Source organism: Heterocephalus glaber, unplaced genomic scaffold, assembly GCF_053883595.1.
Source record: "Heterocephalus glaber isolate CG9 unplaced genomic scaffold, H.glaber_assembly_v1.0 deba00001481, whole genome shotgun sequence".
NCBI lineage: Eukaryota > Metazoa > Chordata > Mammalia > Rodentia > Bathyergidae > Heterocephalus > Heterocephalus glaber.
The window spans coordinates 24,881,883-24,901,740 of record NW_028258317.1 but is presented as its reverse complement, the minus strand read 5'-3'; the positions used below and the strand labels follow the sequence as shown (position 1 = coordinate 24,901,740).

At 41.0% G+C, this 19,858-nt stretch overlaps 1 protein-coding gene across 4 annotated transcripts in view; it reads right to left on the bottom strand.

Moving 5' to 3' along the window:
• Positions 1–19,858, bottom strand: part of Mob3b (MOB kinase activator 3B) — a 198,089-nt gene that overhangs the window by 126,769 nt on the left and 51,462 nt on the right. For all 4 annotated transcript variants that reach the window (XM_021252947.2, XM_013069768.3, XM_021252949.2 and 1 more), the window contains exon 2: positions 1,775–2,392. In XM_021252947.2, coding sequence (XP_021108606.1) covers positions 1,775–2,192 — 418 coding nt within the window. In that variant the 5' untranslated portion in view covers positions 2,193–2,392. The remainder of the gene's footprint in view (positions 1–1,774; positions 2,393–19,858) is intronic.

Here is a 19,858-nt window from a genome sequence, read left to right as displayed (position 1 = left end):
AGAAATCAATTTCACTCAGCAATTCCAAAATGGATTTTTCCATTGGGAGGAAAATCACATTAAGATTTCTCAGAATATTAATTACTATTGTGATGTGGGGCATACATTGGATAGACCTGGAAGAGAAGATTCAGTTTTTTCCCCTGAGCATGCTGAATGACTCAAGGACATGTCTAGAAAAAGAAAGCACAGTCAGTTATCTGGGGACCATGAAGGTATCCACTGATTTCCTCCAAGCAAAATCTAAAATCACCTATGATGCCCCGTTTTCCAAGCTTACAGCCAGAAGATGCCTCACTCTGTACTAAGATTTCTGGTTGGCAAAGCTATGTGGTAACCACAGCTGCCAGAGAGTAGAAGTGGCCAGAGTTCAGAGCACCCAGGAGGAGATACAGGGAAGCACAGAGAGGAGGCCTTCTTGCCCATGTTTATTTATCTTAACTATTATTCTATGTTCTACACAGAGCTCTAGCAGTTACCTGTAAGACTCCTACAAGGAAAATTCCTCTCAGCATCATAAGTAGCCTCTGACGGTCAATGAGAGTGAATAAAGACAAGAAGAAGCTAAGGAATTCCTACCCTTCCAAGGTGCGATGCTCAGGGGAGTTTTTGAACTTGCCTTCTTCCTCCTTTGTTCTACTTCATCTGCTTCCTCTTTCCTGTTCACAAGGCACGGGAAAAAGAAAGAAGTGGACAAGCCAAAGGAATACTAGGATTCTGATAAACTTGTGTGCTGAATATTTCAAGATGGACCATTACTGCAACAATCAATTTATACACTTTTTTTCCTGGTGTAAACTTAATTACTTCCATATGTCCCCTTCTCAGTGTTCCATGCCACATGGGGACATCCCCCCAGCTAGAGGGGATTTCAAGCGTGTTTCAAATGTACTTTTTTGCACCTCAGAGCTATTTAAGAATGCTTTCTAATAGCATAATATTTATTCAATCATTCCCAAAATATTTCCTGAGTGCCCATGTAGGGTCCGAGGCACCTTGCTAGACAGTAGAGAAATAACCATGGAAGCAGGAGACCACTCATTCCTATGGAGCTTCAGTTACAGAGCACTGAATCCCAAATTCAGCCCATCAATGTGTTGGAAATCCAGTGGCCACAGCATAAAGAAATGTAATGGCTGGAGAAGGTTTGGTCCCTCCCCTTAAGTTTTATAGCCTATAATACAAAGCAAACAAAAGCATTTGCATTTCAAGTGTGCCAGTATGTCTAGCAGCTATGCGAGGGTTAACAGTACAGTCTGGGATTAGTAACCTATGATTAAGAGAGGAGAAAGCTAGGATTTTTATTTTCCCAGGATGTGAACTCCTGTTTGTTTGCTCCCCAAACAAATCCATATATTCTCAAACTGGATTTCTTAATTCTGAAAGAGAAATACTGCCAGAAATTATACCACAGTCAACATTACCTCAACTAGTCAATTAGGCAAAAAATAAAAACTCTTACCAGGATAACTGTGTGGGCTTGGTGTCTAGTACTAAGAAAGCCAATAAGATCAAGCCTAACATTTCTCTAGTGTTCCCCAGCATGTAATACATGTATCATTGAGGCCCACAAGTTAATTCTTTCCATTTCAATTTAGTTTTACATATGGAGAAAGAAATTACAGGAATAGGACTGATGGAATTTGGGAAACCATTAACACAGGTGTTATCTGGCAGTCATAGCCACCTCTGGAAGAATGAATTCTGCAAATTTTCAGAGCTTGTGGGTGGGTACATATGACAAAACCACCTGGGAAACTGATCATGGACTTACCCACACATGTTGGAAATATCTCCTCATTATTGATCTGGACCTCAATCCAATCCATGAGAAGGTTCATGTACTGGGGAGCTGGCAATGCTGTTGGTTTCTTATACTTGAGGTCATCCTGCCACCGATATTCATATTTGGGGCCCCCTGACATCACAGGGCAGGTCCGCTCGGTGCAGAACTCACAGATGGTGCCATAGATGAGATTGATCCGATTGAAGAAGTCCACCACGTGCACCGCCACCCAGTCATTCTGGTCCTCCCCACTGGGCAGCTGCACTGCAGCCTTCAGGTCCACGCCTGAGTTGAGGGATGCCTGAGCCCGTTTGTGCAGCTCAAACCTCTGTGTTCCAGGTTCAAATTTCCTCTTGGGCCGAAAGGTCTTGTCCTTATTGAACACCTGTTTCAGGGCTATGGACATGGTCTTCTCCTTCTCTTCCTTTCTTTTGCAGGGAGCAAATAGGCACTTCGAACCTTTCAGTGAGAGATCACAGCCCAACAGGGTTTTCCACTTCCAGCCCGCAGGCCCCAGACTTGTGAGGCCTGCAGCTTTCACTCTCTCTTAAATAGGCCCATCCACCTTCCTCCTGAATGATTTCCAAGGAAACTTCATGTTCTTTCCTAAAAGCAGAAGAGAAAAGGGAACTTGTGAGTGTCCAGTTCACATTTAAAAAATGATAAAAGGCTTAGACCTGATTTCTAACTTGCATTCCTGTCACCTTCATCCAGGTATATGAATGTGGTGGTTCAGCCCTGTATGCACCTTGTGTAGTGCAAAGGAATGTTGGTCTGCAGAGCTGAAAAGGAAAGGAAGGGAGGAGAAAAAAGAGGGGAAAGGGAGGCAATGGCATTAGGAGCTCCTGACACATAGAAGCAGAGAGAAGAGACCAAGTGGCCTCAAGGAGAAGAACACACGATAAAATGATACAGACAATGAGAAGGGGAAAGTGGCTTCTTCAGTTCCAGTAATCTTCCAGGAAGCAGTTCCAATTCCTCCTGAAGCTCAGCTTTGCTTCCTGTCATTTGGATCCATTTGCTTTTCCTGAATTAGTCAAATCCTTCATTTTACTTTAGCTAGTGAGTGCATTCTGTGTCTTCTCAAAAATCCCCAACTATGATAACATGTGTCCCTTCTACAATGTGCCATCATTGTATCCTTAGTATCATACTTTAGATAGCACTCTGAGATAAAGTTAGCCAATGGAACTTTCTGTGATAATGCAAAAGTTCTACATATTTGTGCAACATAGTAGCCACTAGCCATATGTTTCTGCTAAGCACTTGAAAGGTAGATAGCATTATTAAGGAACTGGATTTTACATTTTATTTCATTTTAATTAATTTAAATAATCACACATGGCTAGTGGCTACCATACTGGACAGTACAGCTTCAAAAATCTTTGATGTTATCCATTATTTCACCTGATCCTCACAAAAATCTAGGGATATTTATAGTTTAATAGGTGTAGTAGACTTACAGCAGGCATCATTCCCCGTGGACTTCCAGGAGATAAAATGGCTTGCCTAACAAGGTCCTATAGCTATCAATGGGCAAAATGGACAGTGAAATCTAGTGTGTAGATCCCTGGTAAATGCTCATTTCACATGGCCTGGTGTATATTCTTTAAAAATGAAGCCTTTCTACCTGTTTTTACTGCTGTCTTTCATGAAGTTCCCTTTATCCAGAGCTGTATTCCTCTTACCTTTTATACATGTATTCCCTGAAGACTGCTAGGGACTAAAGGTGAAGGCTGGGGGCTGTAGTCTTGACATAAAGAAGAGATAATCAACCCATCACAGGTCAGACTCTAACAATGTGAGCAAAGAGTCGAGGCTAGATCCAGAAAAGCCCACCATGGAACCTGTTCAGGATTTGAAGCACAGTCCCACTGAACTGCTTTATTCCTACCTGGCAAGAGTCCTGCATCCCATCCTCAAAAATCCTCAAATGATTCAAGATGCATTTGCTCTTAAATCATTAAAGCAGAAAGATATTCCTAAGATATCTCAATTCTTACCTACAGACCCTGCTCTTTGTTCAGAGCTGTGGGCCACGCCACCAAGTGCTTTTTCCCCTCTCTTCCTGCCTGCTCAACTCCTTCCTCTTCACCCCATCTCTTCCTAATAGTTTGCCACTGAAATGCCTTATCTAGGAGTTGGTTTCTTATCCTCCTACTTACACGGCCTTGAGCACTTATCTCCTGCCCTATAAAGAGAGTCAGATGGAAAAGGTCACACGACACTGCCTGAGACTGTGTGAAATCACACACCAGGTACTCTGAAATATCACCTGCAAGTATATCGCATGAAAACTCTGCAAACTCTAGGGAAAGAATAGGTAGTCCTTAAAAAAACACCTTTCCAAAGGCGCAATCTGCCTGAAGAGTCTTAAGAAAACTGAGGGCCTTAAACGGCATTTCCAAAATAAAAGTATGAGCTAGAGGTTGTGAAGACAGAGAAAGAATGGTGAAGACATTTTTTCAAGATAGCCAATAGTCCCACTGTCTCCAATGTTTGACTGCCAACACTAAAGCAGTAACAGTCCAGCAGCTGCCTCCCTATGTCTTGAGCAAAGATGATTTGTTGTTCTGTTATTCTGATAATGAGGGTACCATCAATTCCCACACTCCTCAGAGCAGTCTTCTCTCACTGCCTTATATGACCCTGGTACCACTAATTCTGCTGTTTGTTTCCCTGTGGCCTGGAGTGTCCACTTGCATGGACAACTCTTACTGTGCCAGGCTTTCAAAAATGGATCTTTCTGGCACCACGGATGGTAATATGTGAATGATACAGAATAACCACAGCAAACCCTCAAAATTCTGCAGTGATTGCTACTCAGATATTTAAAGAAATATTAAAACCTTGTTTGAAGTGTGGGGACTTTTCTTCCAGAATACTTAAAATAATAAACTTCAAGATATCAGTCTCTTGAACTGGACGGGCATTTAGCAAAAACCTTAACCAGCATTAAAATCACCCTTTCATATTGTGCCCATTGAGCAGCTTCCCCAAGGGAGGAAGCATCTTTGGAGGCTTAAGTCCCTTAGTCTGCTGCTCTTGGTCACCATTTATTAAACTCTGCTATGCGTCAGACTCTATTCATATTACCAGCATTTCTAATCCTTGTATGGTAGCAGTCATGGCTATTTTATATTTTAAAAATTGAGTTCAACTAGATGAAATAATTTGCCAGAAATCTGAGTTAGTGGATGGTAAAGACTAAATTTTGAACCCATATCTCTCTGCCACTGTAATACACATGATGTTTTCTCCAAATAGTTGTGGTTTTTTTTTTTTGGTACCAGGGATCGAACTCGGGTCCTTGTGCTTGCGCAGCAGGCGGCGAAACCACTGAGCTAAATCCCCGGCCTCCAAATAGTTGTTTTTAAATCACATAAATATTTTGTAATGTTTTCAAAGCTTCTACACATATATGTTTCATGCTCCACACTACATGGCTCTATGAGAAACCAGTGTAGGTGGTATTGTCATCTCCATTTTACAGGCAAGCAAACAGAAGGTCTAATCTCCTAGCATTTGATATGAACTGATAATTATTCTGACAAGGTTGGACATGAGGATGCCTCTTCTGGTGAAACTCTTTTTTCTTAACCTATAATGGAGTTCTCTTGAGAAGGAGATCAGTTGGTTAGGTAGAGCCCTGTATTTAAAGACAATGGCAATCAGCGTGGGTAAGAACAGGCATATCATGCCACTAAATGACTGAACAAAGAGGCATCCATATGTGTCTTCCAAGGAACATCAGATGCTAGGTTGGCACAGAGACTTAAAAAGAGTTTTGAAATGAAAAAAGGAACAATAAATCTACCTAGCCCTACTTTCTAACCCCTACCTACTATCATTGGGACTCTTGCCCAAAATTTATTTTGTCAGCTAATTATATGGTGGAGTGGTGCTCATCACATATTAATGTGGGGCTCTTGTTTGAAATGCAGGTTTTGATTCACTTGGTTTGGGGTAGCATTTCTAACAAGCTTCTGGTGATGCCAAGTTTACCAGTCCATGGATGACACTTCAAGGCCTGATCTAAGGAAGGGAGCTTGTTTAGAAAGCAGACTCTGAGGCTTTGCTGCAGATCTACTAGATCTATATCTGCACTTTAACAAAATCTCAGGAGAAGTGTATGCTTTGAGAAACCCTGGCTGGCTGAGTAAAGGAATGAATAAATAAACTTCTACTTCTTGTTTTTTGGAGTTTGCTTCATAAACAGTCTTCAATTGAGTTTGCATGTGTCTGGGAAAAAGAATGAGGAGAGACTCCCTGTTTTGAATAAAACTGCCCTGACAGATGGTGACAATGACCCAGTCTTTTGATCTGGAGCTATTTGGATAGCACAGTACCCAGCATCTAGGAGGTCCCAGTGAATACCTTTTCATAATGCCAGATGGAGAGCGGCTGCTGTTACTTTAGCCACACACACTGGATTTTCTTGGGTTGAATAAAATGTAGCACTAGTAATGACACTGGTTATTCTTCCTTGTCCAGTGTTCAGAAAGAAAAGAACAAGTCGTAAGTTTTGTCCCTGGGTAGAAATTTTAAGCAAATTCTAGTTATGAATAACACCCATTACAATGTTGGCTCTCGGTAAACATTTGAAGTCAATTGCTCATTCAATCAATAAACTTATACTAAAGAGCTTTTATTTGTCAGATACAGGGACAGGTACTAAGGACACAGAGTTAATTAAATTTGGCCCTGTCTAGAATTTACAATTTGATGTCTACTTTTGAGGTTTGAGGTTTTGCTTTACATGCTACAAAGTTTAATTCACCAACACAGATGCTGCTGTGATCCCTTTTGCATGTTACTTGGGTTAGGAATGAAAAGGACAATAAGGAGGGAGGTCATTAGAAAAACGGAAATCCAAATAAACAGCCTAAAACTGACAGGCGCTCCATGTATTCTCCATATTTTCTGCTTAAGAGATCAATTTTAGCAATAAAACAAATACTCTATAAAATATGCAGAGAGAATTTGGCTGGGCTGCAAGGGAATGTTGATGAGGTAACCAAGCAACTCTGGCAAGGAAAGTTCTTATTTTTCTCTTCCTATTGATGTCTTCTGCCTCATTAGCTGAAAAATCAGAGTCCTTGCCAGGGATAAGGAAAAACCAAAACAACTCTTCCACTCACTCCTGAGAAATCCATCTTCTCTAGTCATGACCACTGCTAAGAAAACTGAATAGGGCAGAGGGTGAGAAGTCCCAAAGAAGAGGGACCAACACTGATACCAAGTGGGGGGAAGGTAGTTCCAAACCTCATCCGTGGGATGAAGGCCCCTCCTGGCAGGACCAGCTGGCAGAACAGTTCACTACAAAAACGGCAGAAGAGAAAAGCCCTTGACACCCAACATAAAGGAGAAACAGTGTCAACATCATTGCTGCAAGAGCAGCAGGCACAGAGCTGACTTCACTGAATGTTTGCTGCATGAATGAAGACTGTTCTCCATCCAAGTGAAAATCATACAAAGTGAAACCAAATTGGACCTCTGTCTTCAGTTGTTTGGGGATTCTGCCTCAGCCTGTGAGCTTACTGCCAACTTTTGGAGTCAGGGTGTTACTAGTTTTGGGGATGCTCTGTAGTGACAAGCCTGCCTTGTGAGAGAACAAGACATCTGTCCATTTGCCTTTCACACAGACTGCTCCTTCCCTCTGTGCTATCTAAACCTCTAGCTCTTCAAAACTGAAGAATGACAAGTGTGATTTCTAGGCTTCCCAAGATGTTTTTCATTTTAGGGCTAAAAATAGCCCATGGAACTTTCCTCCTGCACTCCAAATTTTGAATAAAAGTAGGTTTAAACTGTCTTAGCGAGGTGTGTGTGTGTGTGTGTGTGATGTGTTTATAAATAAAATGAACACCATCTGACTTTCCCAGGCTTCTTTTCCCAGATGTAGCTAAGATGCTATTCCATCTGCCCTTATCACTATTTTACTGCTACATGCATCAGGCACTACCTTTGCTCATAAAACAGCCTCAACCTCAAAATCAGACAATTCCTAAGAACCACCTGTACTATTTTACTCCAACTAATCCACCTCTTCAACCTGGAGCTGCCTTATTTTGCATCCTGTTTGGTCAGCTGAGAGAAATTTTGCTACTTCATTTTAACCTTCAAAGACATGCATTTCAAAATGTTCATGTTGTATGTCTTTAATTCCATCACCCTGAGAGGCTAAGGCAGGAAGACTGGAAGCTGGAGCCCAGCCTGGGCAACTCAGTGACTTAGTGAGACCCTCAAAGGGGCTGGGGATGTCACTCAGTGAGAAGGTCCTGGGTCTAATCCCCAACACCATAAATAAAAAAAAATAAATAACTTTTAAAGTCCATAAAGCTCATGTTATTTTTGCATACAGATGAAGTCAGTAGGAACAGGTATAGCCAGCCCTATGTAAGTCAGTCCTATAACTTTAACTCCATATCTTTTAGCTCTTCAATGGCCATTCAAGTTACAGCCTCACTGTCCCATCAACCTATGTATTTAGCCAACAGTGCAAGCATTGTAGCATTAAAAGTAGGAATAAATATCTCAAACTGAAAATATCACATGCAGCCTTATATGCTTCTACAGCAGCAGCAATAGCAATGGGTCAATGCTCAGGTGTTTTCAGCAGGATTCACCATTTCCCAGATTCAAGAAAATATCACCATTCAGAAAAGGCCACGCAGTAGTGAGAAAAAATTAAAAGGGTGGAAGATAAGAAAAAAAAAGGGTGGGATTTATTTGGTGTAATCTAATTCATCTTATATGACCTATAGAAGAAAGATAGATGTTTTTAAAATGTTTTCTTAAATAAACAGAATAATATTCTCTTAAAAGCCTCTGGAGTCCAGAATAGACTGGCTCGGATTGCCAGCAATGAGGACGATGGAGACTGTTTGACCCAACCATGGATACGGTTGATCCAGTTTTACCACGGTTTAAAAAATAAATTTCAGCTAGCTGTGGTGTACACCTGTAATCCCAGCACTTTGGAGACTGAGGGAGGAGGATTGCCAAAAGTTCAAGACCAGCCTCTGCTACGTGATGAGTTTAAGATCAGTCTGAACTACATGAGAAATGTAGTTCATCTGCCTTGTCTCAAAAAAATACATAAATAAATTATAAAGGTAAAATTATTATTATTATAAAGCTTAGTTGACCAATTTAATTTTTATAAAAGACATTCTAATGATTTTTGAAAAGAAAATGCACTTCTTCAAGTCAGTAAAAACCTGCTATTTTATTTTTAGATCTCTTGACTGCTAGAAAATATTCTTTTTTTTTTGGTACCGGGGATCGAGCTCTTGTGCAGCAGGCAGCGAAACCACTGAGCTAAATCCCTGGCCCAGAAAATATTTATTTTTATGGTTAAAAAAACATAAAATTTGAGATGATAATGCCTGTGTCAGGTGAGGTAAAAGAGAAATCAGATAAGGAGAACTCAGAGAATGCTAATATTATAGCTGAAATAAAAAATTGAACCAGGCCAAAATGTCTCTTTATGCCTTAAATTACAGATGTATGCCAACTGGTATGCTATCATTCAGAATATTCAGTGGACACTGGGATAAAAGTTGTGGCCAATTACCATTTCTTTTCTTTCTCTCTGAGATAGTATGCCAATTGTTTCTTGGAAAAGTCTCACTTTAAAGGAAAAATGTTCAAGTTGAAGGAAGTGGGTTCCTGTAACTGTCAACAGACTTATTTACCCTTAGCCATGCTAAATGAATTTGAGACTGAGAGGCTGGAAAATTTTTATGCCTGGCTCTAGGGGAACTTATATACAACATCTGGAACGATGCAAGAGATCTTTGAAGGGGAATAGAGAAGCCAAAATGGGCTGGAAGAATGGAAATTGGAAAATACAGTTTTAATTTTCAAGAGTGCAATTTTAAGCACAGGATGGGTAAATTTGACACCAATCACTAGCAAAAATTAGAGGTAATCAAGCCCAAAGGCTAAGAGCCCAGCTTCTGCAGGGTTGCTGTGAGAATTCAAGAAGTGTGTAAGAAATGTGTAAGATGATTAGCACATCTGGTACTGAAAAAAGTGGTTATTACTATCACTGTCTTCATCATTTTAATCATGTTAATTAAAGCACACAGTAACTACTTGATAAAATGTTTACTGTTATCTCATCTTCATGGTTTGAGTCACATTATGATTTGAGTTTTAATAGAAAGATTCTTGAGAAGCCAAACAGCCATCAGAATCAATCTTAGGATGCTTAAAATTCTATTCAACCTCATTAGCTAATAATAACTTTAGTAACAACTGACTTACTGAGGCCTTACTATTTATTTATTTATTTTTATTATCAATTTTATGCTTAAGGAAACTGAGAAAGAGTGACATTAAAATTTTGTTAGGCCATAGAACAAGTAAGTAGCCAGGCTGACTCCAAACCTCTTAACACTATCTCTATGGAGAGTTAGATGATTCAAACATGAAGTCCAAAGAAAATTCTACTACATATCTAAGCACATCAGGGAGGGATATGGGAAAAACCTACATGTAGTCCCATGTACTTTGTCATGTGCCATTCCAGAACACATTTGCTTCTCAAACTTTCGGAGTCTGGAGTCAGACTTGAATTCAAATCCTGATGACTTTAATTGGCTCTGTCTACGGACAAGATACCCTTTATGAAACTCAGTTTTGTCCTCTTTAAAGCTAATGGTTCTTACCTCTCAAGGTAACTGTATTAAAAGAGATATTTCCTGTGAACACATTTCCCAAATGAAAAAGAACTCGATGTATATGGGCAGCACAGTGACTACTATAAAGGCAACTACAACTTTTACCACCAGGAATGATATAAGTAACCAAAGATGATTTAATTCAATGCAAATGCGGGTTTTTGAGTAAGAGACAGGAGAGAAGGGGGTACAGGGTGGCAGTGGGTGCAGAGTTTATGAGTATGTATTTGACTAAATTTTATTCATACCCCTTGTTTTACTTGGGCATGTTCAGGAGGCAGAGCAGATAGCATCATTAATTATTTGTTTCAGTTTTACCTCAGGTTTATCTTCTTTCTACCTGTTTCCATCTGGACAGTTTGCAAAGCTCATGAGTAGATGCTTTTCACTTGTCTGCTGCCTCTGGAGAATTTTTAGAGATACAATCTTAATCCTACCGCAGGATCTTTGTATTGAGAACAAATGTAACTTTGCAAAGAGTTTAGAGTATTCCTGTTATTAGAATTCAGAGATCATACCAGGGCTATAACCCAATGTGTTATGTTAAATGTGGATCATTTTAAAATTTAGTATCGGAAGATTTGATGCTCCATTCTGCAAAGTGTTTGAGGGATTAGAATAAGGACACGAGGGATGTAATTTGCCCTGGAATATCCAAATTTATGGAATAAGTCATATGCCCTAGATTTTATTACAAACCAAAATACTAGAACTCCCTCACAGTATTAGCCTAAATGTGCAATAAATGTCAAGGAACACTGACTCACTATTAGTTCACTAGGATTAATATTATTTTACTTCCTTTTACTTAAGAATTAGAAGTCCACCCAAATTAAACGAGAAGGAAGCATTTGGTTCCTTTCTTTCCTCTTCTCCAGGGCTCCCACCACCGACCTGTACCCTCTCCGGCCCTGTCTCTTACTCAAAAGCCAGTCCCTTTATTCCCTCCCTCACAGTTTGTACACAACACAATACCATGACATGGTTTTCCTCAAGTGCTGACCCTGCTACCCACTCTGTGCATGGGCGGAGAAAGGTCTAGTGTAAGATCTTTGCTGATAAGATTTTACAGCAGGAAGAACTCTTGAAAAATCACTCAATTTGACCCCTTTATGTGTCACTAACAAAAACAAACACACCAAATGTCCAGGAAAGTGAAGTGAATTTTTATAGGCCCAGTTAGGACAGACAGACCTGGAACTGAAAGAGAAGCCTCAGCTCTGAAGTCAGTTTTCTCACTGTGCCATGGACCTCTTAGACACTTAAACAAGCCAGATGCTTCGCTGTTCTTTAAATCACACCACCTTACTTCTCTTGTAGAATGGTGGGTATGTAGGTAGGCAGGCAAGTAGGTAGGTAGGTACGTGGGTAAGTAGGTATTTTTAAGCTCTCAATGGTTAAACCTTTTAAAGCAACGTAGCTCCCCCTACCACATGAAGTCTTATACAAGACACCAATTACATAAAAATTCTCTCTTGTGTAGAGTTGAAGCAGGGAGAGTCTCTCCCTCCCAACAGTTGCTCAAGCACCTCTGAGAACCTGCAGATGTGTCTTTATCATCAGACAACTCCCTAGACCCATGGGGCCCACTAACTAAACCTCTGCTCTGGCCCTTTCCTTTGCTGGCCTGCCAAGGCCCCCAATCTTCAAGGCCCAGACAATTGCCACCTCCTCCGCTGACCTCTCCTGGCCATGATGTTAGGAATCAGCTCTTGTTGCTCCAGAGCTCTGCATCTGTAAACCTTTGCACCAAAGAGTCCAAACCATGCGCTGATCTCCTGCGTCACCCTCAACTTCTGGCCCGTCTCTAATCAGGGCCCACACATCCATCTGTCAACGCTACAGCCATCAAAGCAGTTTCAGACACAAGTTGCCCCTAGGGTGGAAGTTCAGCCCACCCCTTCCCTGCTCTCCTGACCCTTCCCTAACCTGCCTTTGTTTCTGCTCACTCTTACTGTGCTCATTTTGAACCCTTGCTCCCCAGCAAGTATTTATGGGTTTGACTGGTTTGACTCTCCATTCTCACTGCTCCTTTTTCTTTTCTTTTCCAATTTTCTCCCTTGACCTCTGAGGATTCTAGTAGATGATGGCTGCTGAATTAAAAAAAAAAAGGGCTGGGGTTTTAGCTCAGTGGTTTTGCAGCCTGCTGCAAAAGCGCAAGGACCCGAGTATGATCCCCGGTACCAAAAAAAAACCCCAACCTGGACCACCCAAACCAAGTTTTCCTTAGGGACCCTCTAAAATGTGGGGAGCATGTTTAGAGTGTAGATTTCATCCCACAGTTCAGCTTAGGATGTATTGATGAGGATACACTGGTGTTTAAGAACTCTCTAAGCCAGGGATTCTGATGTACATGGCCCGGCATATTCAGGGGTCCCTGGGCCAAAAGTCATCCACCCAGGGGAATGGGCAGCATGGAAATGTGATCATCTGAAAAGATGAATTTCCAGCATTAAGAATGACAGAAAAAGCCCCTGGGGAGAAGGAGGAACTAACCTGAACCACACCGGGATGGGAGTGAGACCCTTCCCCTGGCAAGCGTATCTGCCTCACCACCCACCGCACAGAGAGGCTAGCTCAGTTGGTCCCCGAGCTGTATAGACTGGTGGCTCTGAGTGGATCAGACTGCCAGGGTCTGACTCCCTATCTACCATTTCCATAGCTGCCAGGATAGAGCTTACTTTAGCACATCACTAAACTTCACTTTCCTCCTCTATAAAATGAAAATAAAATTATCTCATGATGTTGTTAAGAAAGTTCAACGACATTACCCAAATAAAGCATTTGACATAGCACTGGGCACAAGGTAGGTATGCAATAATGAGCATTAGCTTTAATTCTTACCATTAACATAATGGTTTCTTGAGTTTATATATGTGTCCCTCCTTTTGTGTGCAAATTCCTCAAAAACATATTCCATAGGCTTCCTTTCTCATAAAACAGTCCTAGTGGATTATACCGCGAAGGGCTGTGTAAGTGATCAAACAAGACCAAGGGTGAAAAGAGGTGAGCAGCAGATCTAGCCACTGCGGGCTGCCAGTAATCACAGTGATTATGGAAGAGGGTGACCCACCTTGACCCGTCCAGGGAGGAAGGAACAGCAGAGTTTTTCCCTATCAGGACAAACACGCTGGCAGATTCCTCCAGCCACCAAGCAGACCAGCTTTCACCAGGGCAGGAGCCAGGGTCAGAACATGGCCTCAGGGACCTTGTGAGTAGCTGGTGAGAAAGCTGAAGCTGACCAGACACTTACACCCATTATTTTTATGTCAGGAATTCAAGCTCTCTCACTAGAGCACCAGAAAAATTCATCCTGAGTCAAGGGGTGCTTTTTTAATACCAAATATCTTAATTCTGGTTTTCTTATGTAACCACAATGTGTAAACATGCCAAAAAATGTTAAAATAGAAGGAACCAAAAATCAAAGGGAAAAACTCATAGTTTCTAAACAACTTGCAGGAGGAAACAGTTTTCTTCCAAAAGTGTGATTTCAGGGTGTTTTTTCATTTAAGGAAATTGTTTTTGTTTTTCCTGCTTCTTCTTTGGGTAGTTTTGCTTGGTTTTTTAAGGGTGCCAGTACTCTGCTTAAAAACATCTAAAGGAACAGGAGGGGAAAGAAAGTCCTCAGAAGTGTCCCAAGGATTCAGGAACTTCTGCTAGGAGAAGCATCTGCTCAGGCAAAGCCACTGACAACAACTGGGGCTCCAGGCGCAGGGCCGAGCCAAACCCCTGCGGTAAGGACTTTATTTTTGGTCCAAGCATAGTCCAGGAAGCCATATGCACTGACTTCTCTTTCATTTATGATTCTACATTCGTCAATGTGTTGTGATGAGTTGGCTTCCATTAGAGAGTTTTTCTGTTTGTTTTAAGAAGAAGAAAGACAGAAACACAAGTCATTATTCCTAGGAAAATAGCATCTGCCCAGGAAAAGATCAAAACAGGTGTTTGCTAAGAGCTCCTACTCTATTCTCCATTATCTGTCGTCTTATTTTTAAAGCAATTTTCTAAATTTAAACAGTATTTGATTTTATGTAAGTGCCAAATGACTCAAATTCATTTTGGAAAAATGTGCTGTAGGATCCTATAAAAGCTGATAACCATAAACATTTCTTTCACCCACTTTAGTCCAAAAAAATAAAATTCAAAGGCCTAGTATAGGGGAAGATTGAAAAATAAATTCTGTAGAACAGAATCCTACAAAGACAAGTAAAATTGTCATATTACCCAAAAAAAAGCATCTAAAAGCCGTTTTAGCACATCTCAAATGGAGATCTTTACATAACTCATAAGGTACAAATCATCTGCCAGCATTTATATTTTAAATCCCAGATAGCTATTCCCAGACTCTAGAGATTTTAAGTGATTATACAACACACTGGTCCTCATTCACTCTCCTCTAATTTGTCCTAACCTGAGTGGCTTCTAGAAAAAGACAAAAACTGACAAACCAGGAAAGTATGGCCAGGGAGCCCTGATTTATTTCAGCTTTGAAAGGCCACTACATTGGATTCTCATTTCTGCAGGGAATGCAATCCACACAAATGAGCTTGCGGTCCTGAATAAAGTACACGTTTTTCTCATCTAGCTGAGTAATCTTGTGAAATGTGAGCCCAACCTGCCCAGGCATCTGAGGAAGGCCAGAGAGGGGAGGGTGGGGTCATGCTGGGTCAGGAGGGAGTCCTTCTGCATTTGAGGAGCCCAGTTCCCAGAGCACCTGGCTTCCAGGAAGGCACGGATGTGAAGGAGGCAGGGTCCTGGCTGTCAGAGTGTCCACTTCGGTGCAGCTTTCCAAGCCAGGATCATAGGAGGGACCGAGCTGCTACCTTGAGGGCCAGCTTTTTAACTAATCCACATGAAAAAAAAGCCCACATATCCCTTGAAAGTACACAGGATGGAATTAATATGAGAAAATGGAAAAATGGAAACAAAATCTTTGTAAATAGGGAGGAATGGAGGGGTTGAAGGGAGGGCTGGGCAAGGGTGAAAAATAAGAACCAAGAGAGATTACGTAAAGGTGCAAATTTCCAATGATGAATGTCATTATATTGTATACCTAAAATGTACCAATGATTAGAATGAATAATTGATAATGCAAAAGAGGAAGAAAAGGTCCAAAGGGGTAGGGGAAGTGGGAGGGGCAGGGGAAAGGAAAGAAGGGAAAGGAAAAATGATGAGAAATGGAAAAAATGGAAATAAAGTCTTTGTAAATAGGGAAGGGTGGAGGGGGTGAAGGGAGGGCTAGGAATGGGGAAAAAATAAGAACCAAGATACATCATGTAAAGGTATAAGTTCCCAATGAGAAATGTAAATGTGTTGTATACCTAAAACATACCAATAAAAGAATTTAAGTAACAAAAGAAAGAAAGAAAGAAAGAAAGTACACAGGAACCTGAAACTGGAAAGCAGAGGCAGAACGTGGGGGACATCCCTGCTCATCTGCACCTAAAGGCTCACCACAAACAGGGAATATCAATGAACCTCATCTCAGCTCCTCCCCAACCCGACCCTGCTCATGATAGTAGGGAAGAAGGCACTTTGAGAGACTGCCAAGATAGTTTAAGCTTTCAACTGGCACACCTAAGCTAACAGCAGCCACACTGCTATGGACCGAATAACTGTGCCCCCCAAATTTATATACTGAAATCCTAAGCCCCAGTGCGGTAGTATTTGGAGATGGGGCCTCTGGGAAGTAATTAGGTCACACAAGGGCTCCACTTTCATTAGTAGGTTAGCTCCCTTATAAAAAGGATCCTCGAGGGCTCTCTTCAAGGGGGCCCACACTAGAACTCAACCATGCTGGCAACCTGATCTTAGATATCCAAACTCCAGAAGCGTGAGAAATAAGCTTCTGTTGTTTATAAGCCACTCGATTTATAGAACTTTGTTACAGCAGACTGAACCAAGATACCTAAAACACCAATTGTTTCATTTTTACAGCAGTTTAGGTTTAGGATGTGTTTAATTTTATAGAGACCTCAAATCGTGCAAGAAGGAGATAAAATTGTTCTTCTCATTAATTTACATTGCCTTCAATCATAACCTAATAAATATAAAAGGATCCTTTTATGTAAAGGTGCTTTCTGACTAATGAGGGAATGAACATATACCCCATGATTCTATGTCCTACTAGAAGCTTCTGAGCTTTGAGGATCCAGAAGAAATGATTCATATGGAGTTTCCTTAGATATCATGGCCCCAAGGTGACCCCCTAAGCCAGCTATGATTTTTCCCATCTGTCTCATCAAATTTGGCTGAATAAACTTTACTCAAGCCAGGAAACAAGTAAAGGCAATGATATTTTTTAACGGCACAATGCCAGGTCATCATAACCTAGAACAGTTACCATGATGGCAGGGATGGCATGTACCTGCTAGTTCGAACCTTTGTACCAGTTCTTTATACAACAGCTATTTCCTGTCCTAGGAAGTTCTGGATGGCTGAGAAAAAGGATGCTGGGAAGGGAAGAAAGATTCATGACAAAATCTGGCAAAGGCTCTTCAAGAATCTACAACCTTTCTTTCTCAGGCAATAGTAAATAGTCCCATCAAAATAGTTTGAAATCTGGAGTGATGCTTTTGAAAAGGAATCTGGTATTATATATCAAATCTTAACATATACATTCCTTTTCCCTCAGCAAACCCACATATAATAATCAATGAAATTATCGTGGCAGGCAAATTTCTAAAATGAATCCCAAATATAATTGTTACCCATGACCTTACATAATCCTTTCCTCTTGAGTGAAGGCTGGGCCTAATGACTTAGCTCTAGTGAACAGAATACAGCAAAGAAGATAAGGAACTCTTCTGAAATTAGGTTATAAAAGACTGACTTCCATCTTGCTCAAATACTCTCTCACTCTCTCTTGCTTTCTCCTTTGATGAAGGGAGGTGCCATGTTGTGATCTTTCCTACTAAGATGCCCACATGGCAAGAAACTGAAAATGGCTTCCATTTAGTGGCCAGTGAGGAACAAAGGCCCTTAGGCCAACAGCCCACAAGGAGCTGAATCGTACCAACAACCAGTGAGACAGCTCAGAAGCAGGTCCTTCCCAGTGGAGCTGTGGGTTGACTGCTGCTTCATCCTGTTAGAGATCAGCTTAGCTGTGCTCTGACTCCTGACCCACAGTAACTTTGAGATAATTAATAGATGTTGTTTACAGACTACTAAGCTGGGAGGGTGGGTATTTTGTTATGCAGCAACAGATAAATAATATGGCTACTTAGGCGTCATTAATGTACAATCACATACACAAAAAGAGAAACAACCCAAAAGTCTCATTCAGAGGGAACTAGTTCCAGAGCAGTACCTCCATACAAGAAATATGAGGCATCTTTCAAAATACTATCAGGTCACTATATCTGTATGATAGGGAAAGAAATCCAAGGGAATGAAAAAGCAAGTTGCAAAACAACATGCGACTTGTAAAACATGACAGACATCTCCATTTCCAGTCCTGTAAACCCCAGACAAGCTTTTCACTTTTTTTCACTTTTCAAGTGTTCCTACCTTAGAAAACAGCAATTCTAGTTGATTAGTTGCTTAATTGTAATATATGTACTCTTGACTCTTCTCTCCCTCACACTGCTCTTCCAAACCTTCTGTAAATTATACAATTTACATTTAATTAATTAATTAATTAATTTGGCATTAGGATTGAACACAGGACCTTTGCACTGAGCTACACTGCTAGCCCTTTTTAAAATTTTTTTTAGTGTGAGACAGAGTCTTTCTAAGTCATTAAATTGTCTGGCTGGGCTCAAATGTGGAATCCTCCAACCTCAGCTACCTAGGGTGCTGGGATTACACACACGAGCCATCATGCTCAGCTGTATAGTTTAGTTTTAAATCGCCAGCACATCCCACAGTTCTCACCGCCTCCACAGCAACTACTCTCATCCAAGCCACCAACCTCTCTTTCTTTATAGCTGCCCATGGACCTGGCTGGTGACTCTGCTTGTACTATTTTCCCTCTACAATCTACCATGAAATCTACTTCCACACAGCAGGATACTTTCAAGGTATAAGTGAAGGCAGGAGCAGTGTAATCTCAATACTCTGGGAGGCTAAAGCAGGAAGACTGCAATTCTGAGCCCAACCTGGACAATTCAGTGACTTAGTGAGACCCTAACACAGAATAAAAACTAAATTTAAAAATTAAAAAAAACTGATGACGTAGCTCAGGGTGAATTCTCTATATTCAACCCCTAGTACTACAAAAAAGGTATATGGGTGATATTGTGTGTGTGTGTGTATGTGTGTGTGTGAAATCAGACCATGCCCTCTCCAAACTTGGTAAAGGTTATTTATCACATTCAGAATAAAAATCAATGCCCTATGTTGGTTCACAAAGCCAAGATTTGCAGACCTGGTGCCTGGATACCTCTTTTCCCTCTACAACTCTCCCCTCACTTGTCTGCTCCATCCATACTGCGCTTAACGTTTCTCCAACAAACCATGTCTAATACCACTTTAGTGCAGTATTAGTTTGCTACAGCTACCATAACAGACTACGGAAAACTGAATGTGTTGTCTCAAATGGAGGCCAGAAATCTGAAATCAAATTGTTGGCCGGGCCATGCTCCCTCTGAAGATGCCAGGGAAGGATCTGGCCCAGGCCTCTCTTCTTGCTTCTACAGGTTTTCTGGCAATCTTCATTGTTCCTTGCCTTGGAGATTCATCGTCCCATCTCTACCTTCATCTTCTCTGGTGTGTGCCTTGTGTTTAAATACATGTCTAAATTCACCTTTTATGAAGACAGCAGTCATTCTGGATTAAGGGCCCAGCCTACTTCATGAACATTCCCTAATGAATATGCCCATAAGGACTCTTTCCAAATAAGGTCACATTTAGGGATAACGGTGATTAGAACTTTAACCTGTAGATTTCTGGTAGGGAACACAGTTCAACCCATAAAAAGAGCCTTTGAAACTCCTAAAAAGAGAAACTCTTTCACCTGGAGAGGCTGCCATGAGAATGTCTCAGTGGATATCCAATGTATAAGGCACACAGTTGTCAAGGAGTTGCAAGATGTGATCAAAACTCCACAGTAAAAGACACATTGCATGCATCCCCCTCAAAATATTCTCCTTCACTTCAAACACACTTATCCCATTGTTCTTGCCACTTTCTGAAGCAGTTATGGAAGTCTTCTTTTGTGAATGTCTTTAAAAGTTGTGATTAAAAAAATATACTGTTAAGGCCGGGGATTTAGCTCAGTGGTTCCACGCCTGCCTTGCAAGCACAAGGTCCTGAGTTCGATCCCCAGTACTAAAAAAAAAACAAAAAAAACACTGTGAGTGCTCCTGCCACCAAGTACTATCTAACTGGTAAAAAACATTGCAGTGTGTCCTCATCCACCTTATTCACCAGATCTAGTAGTGAC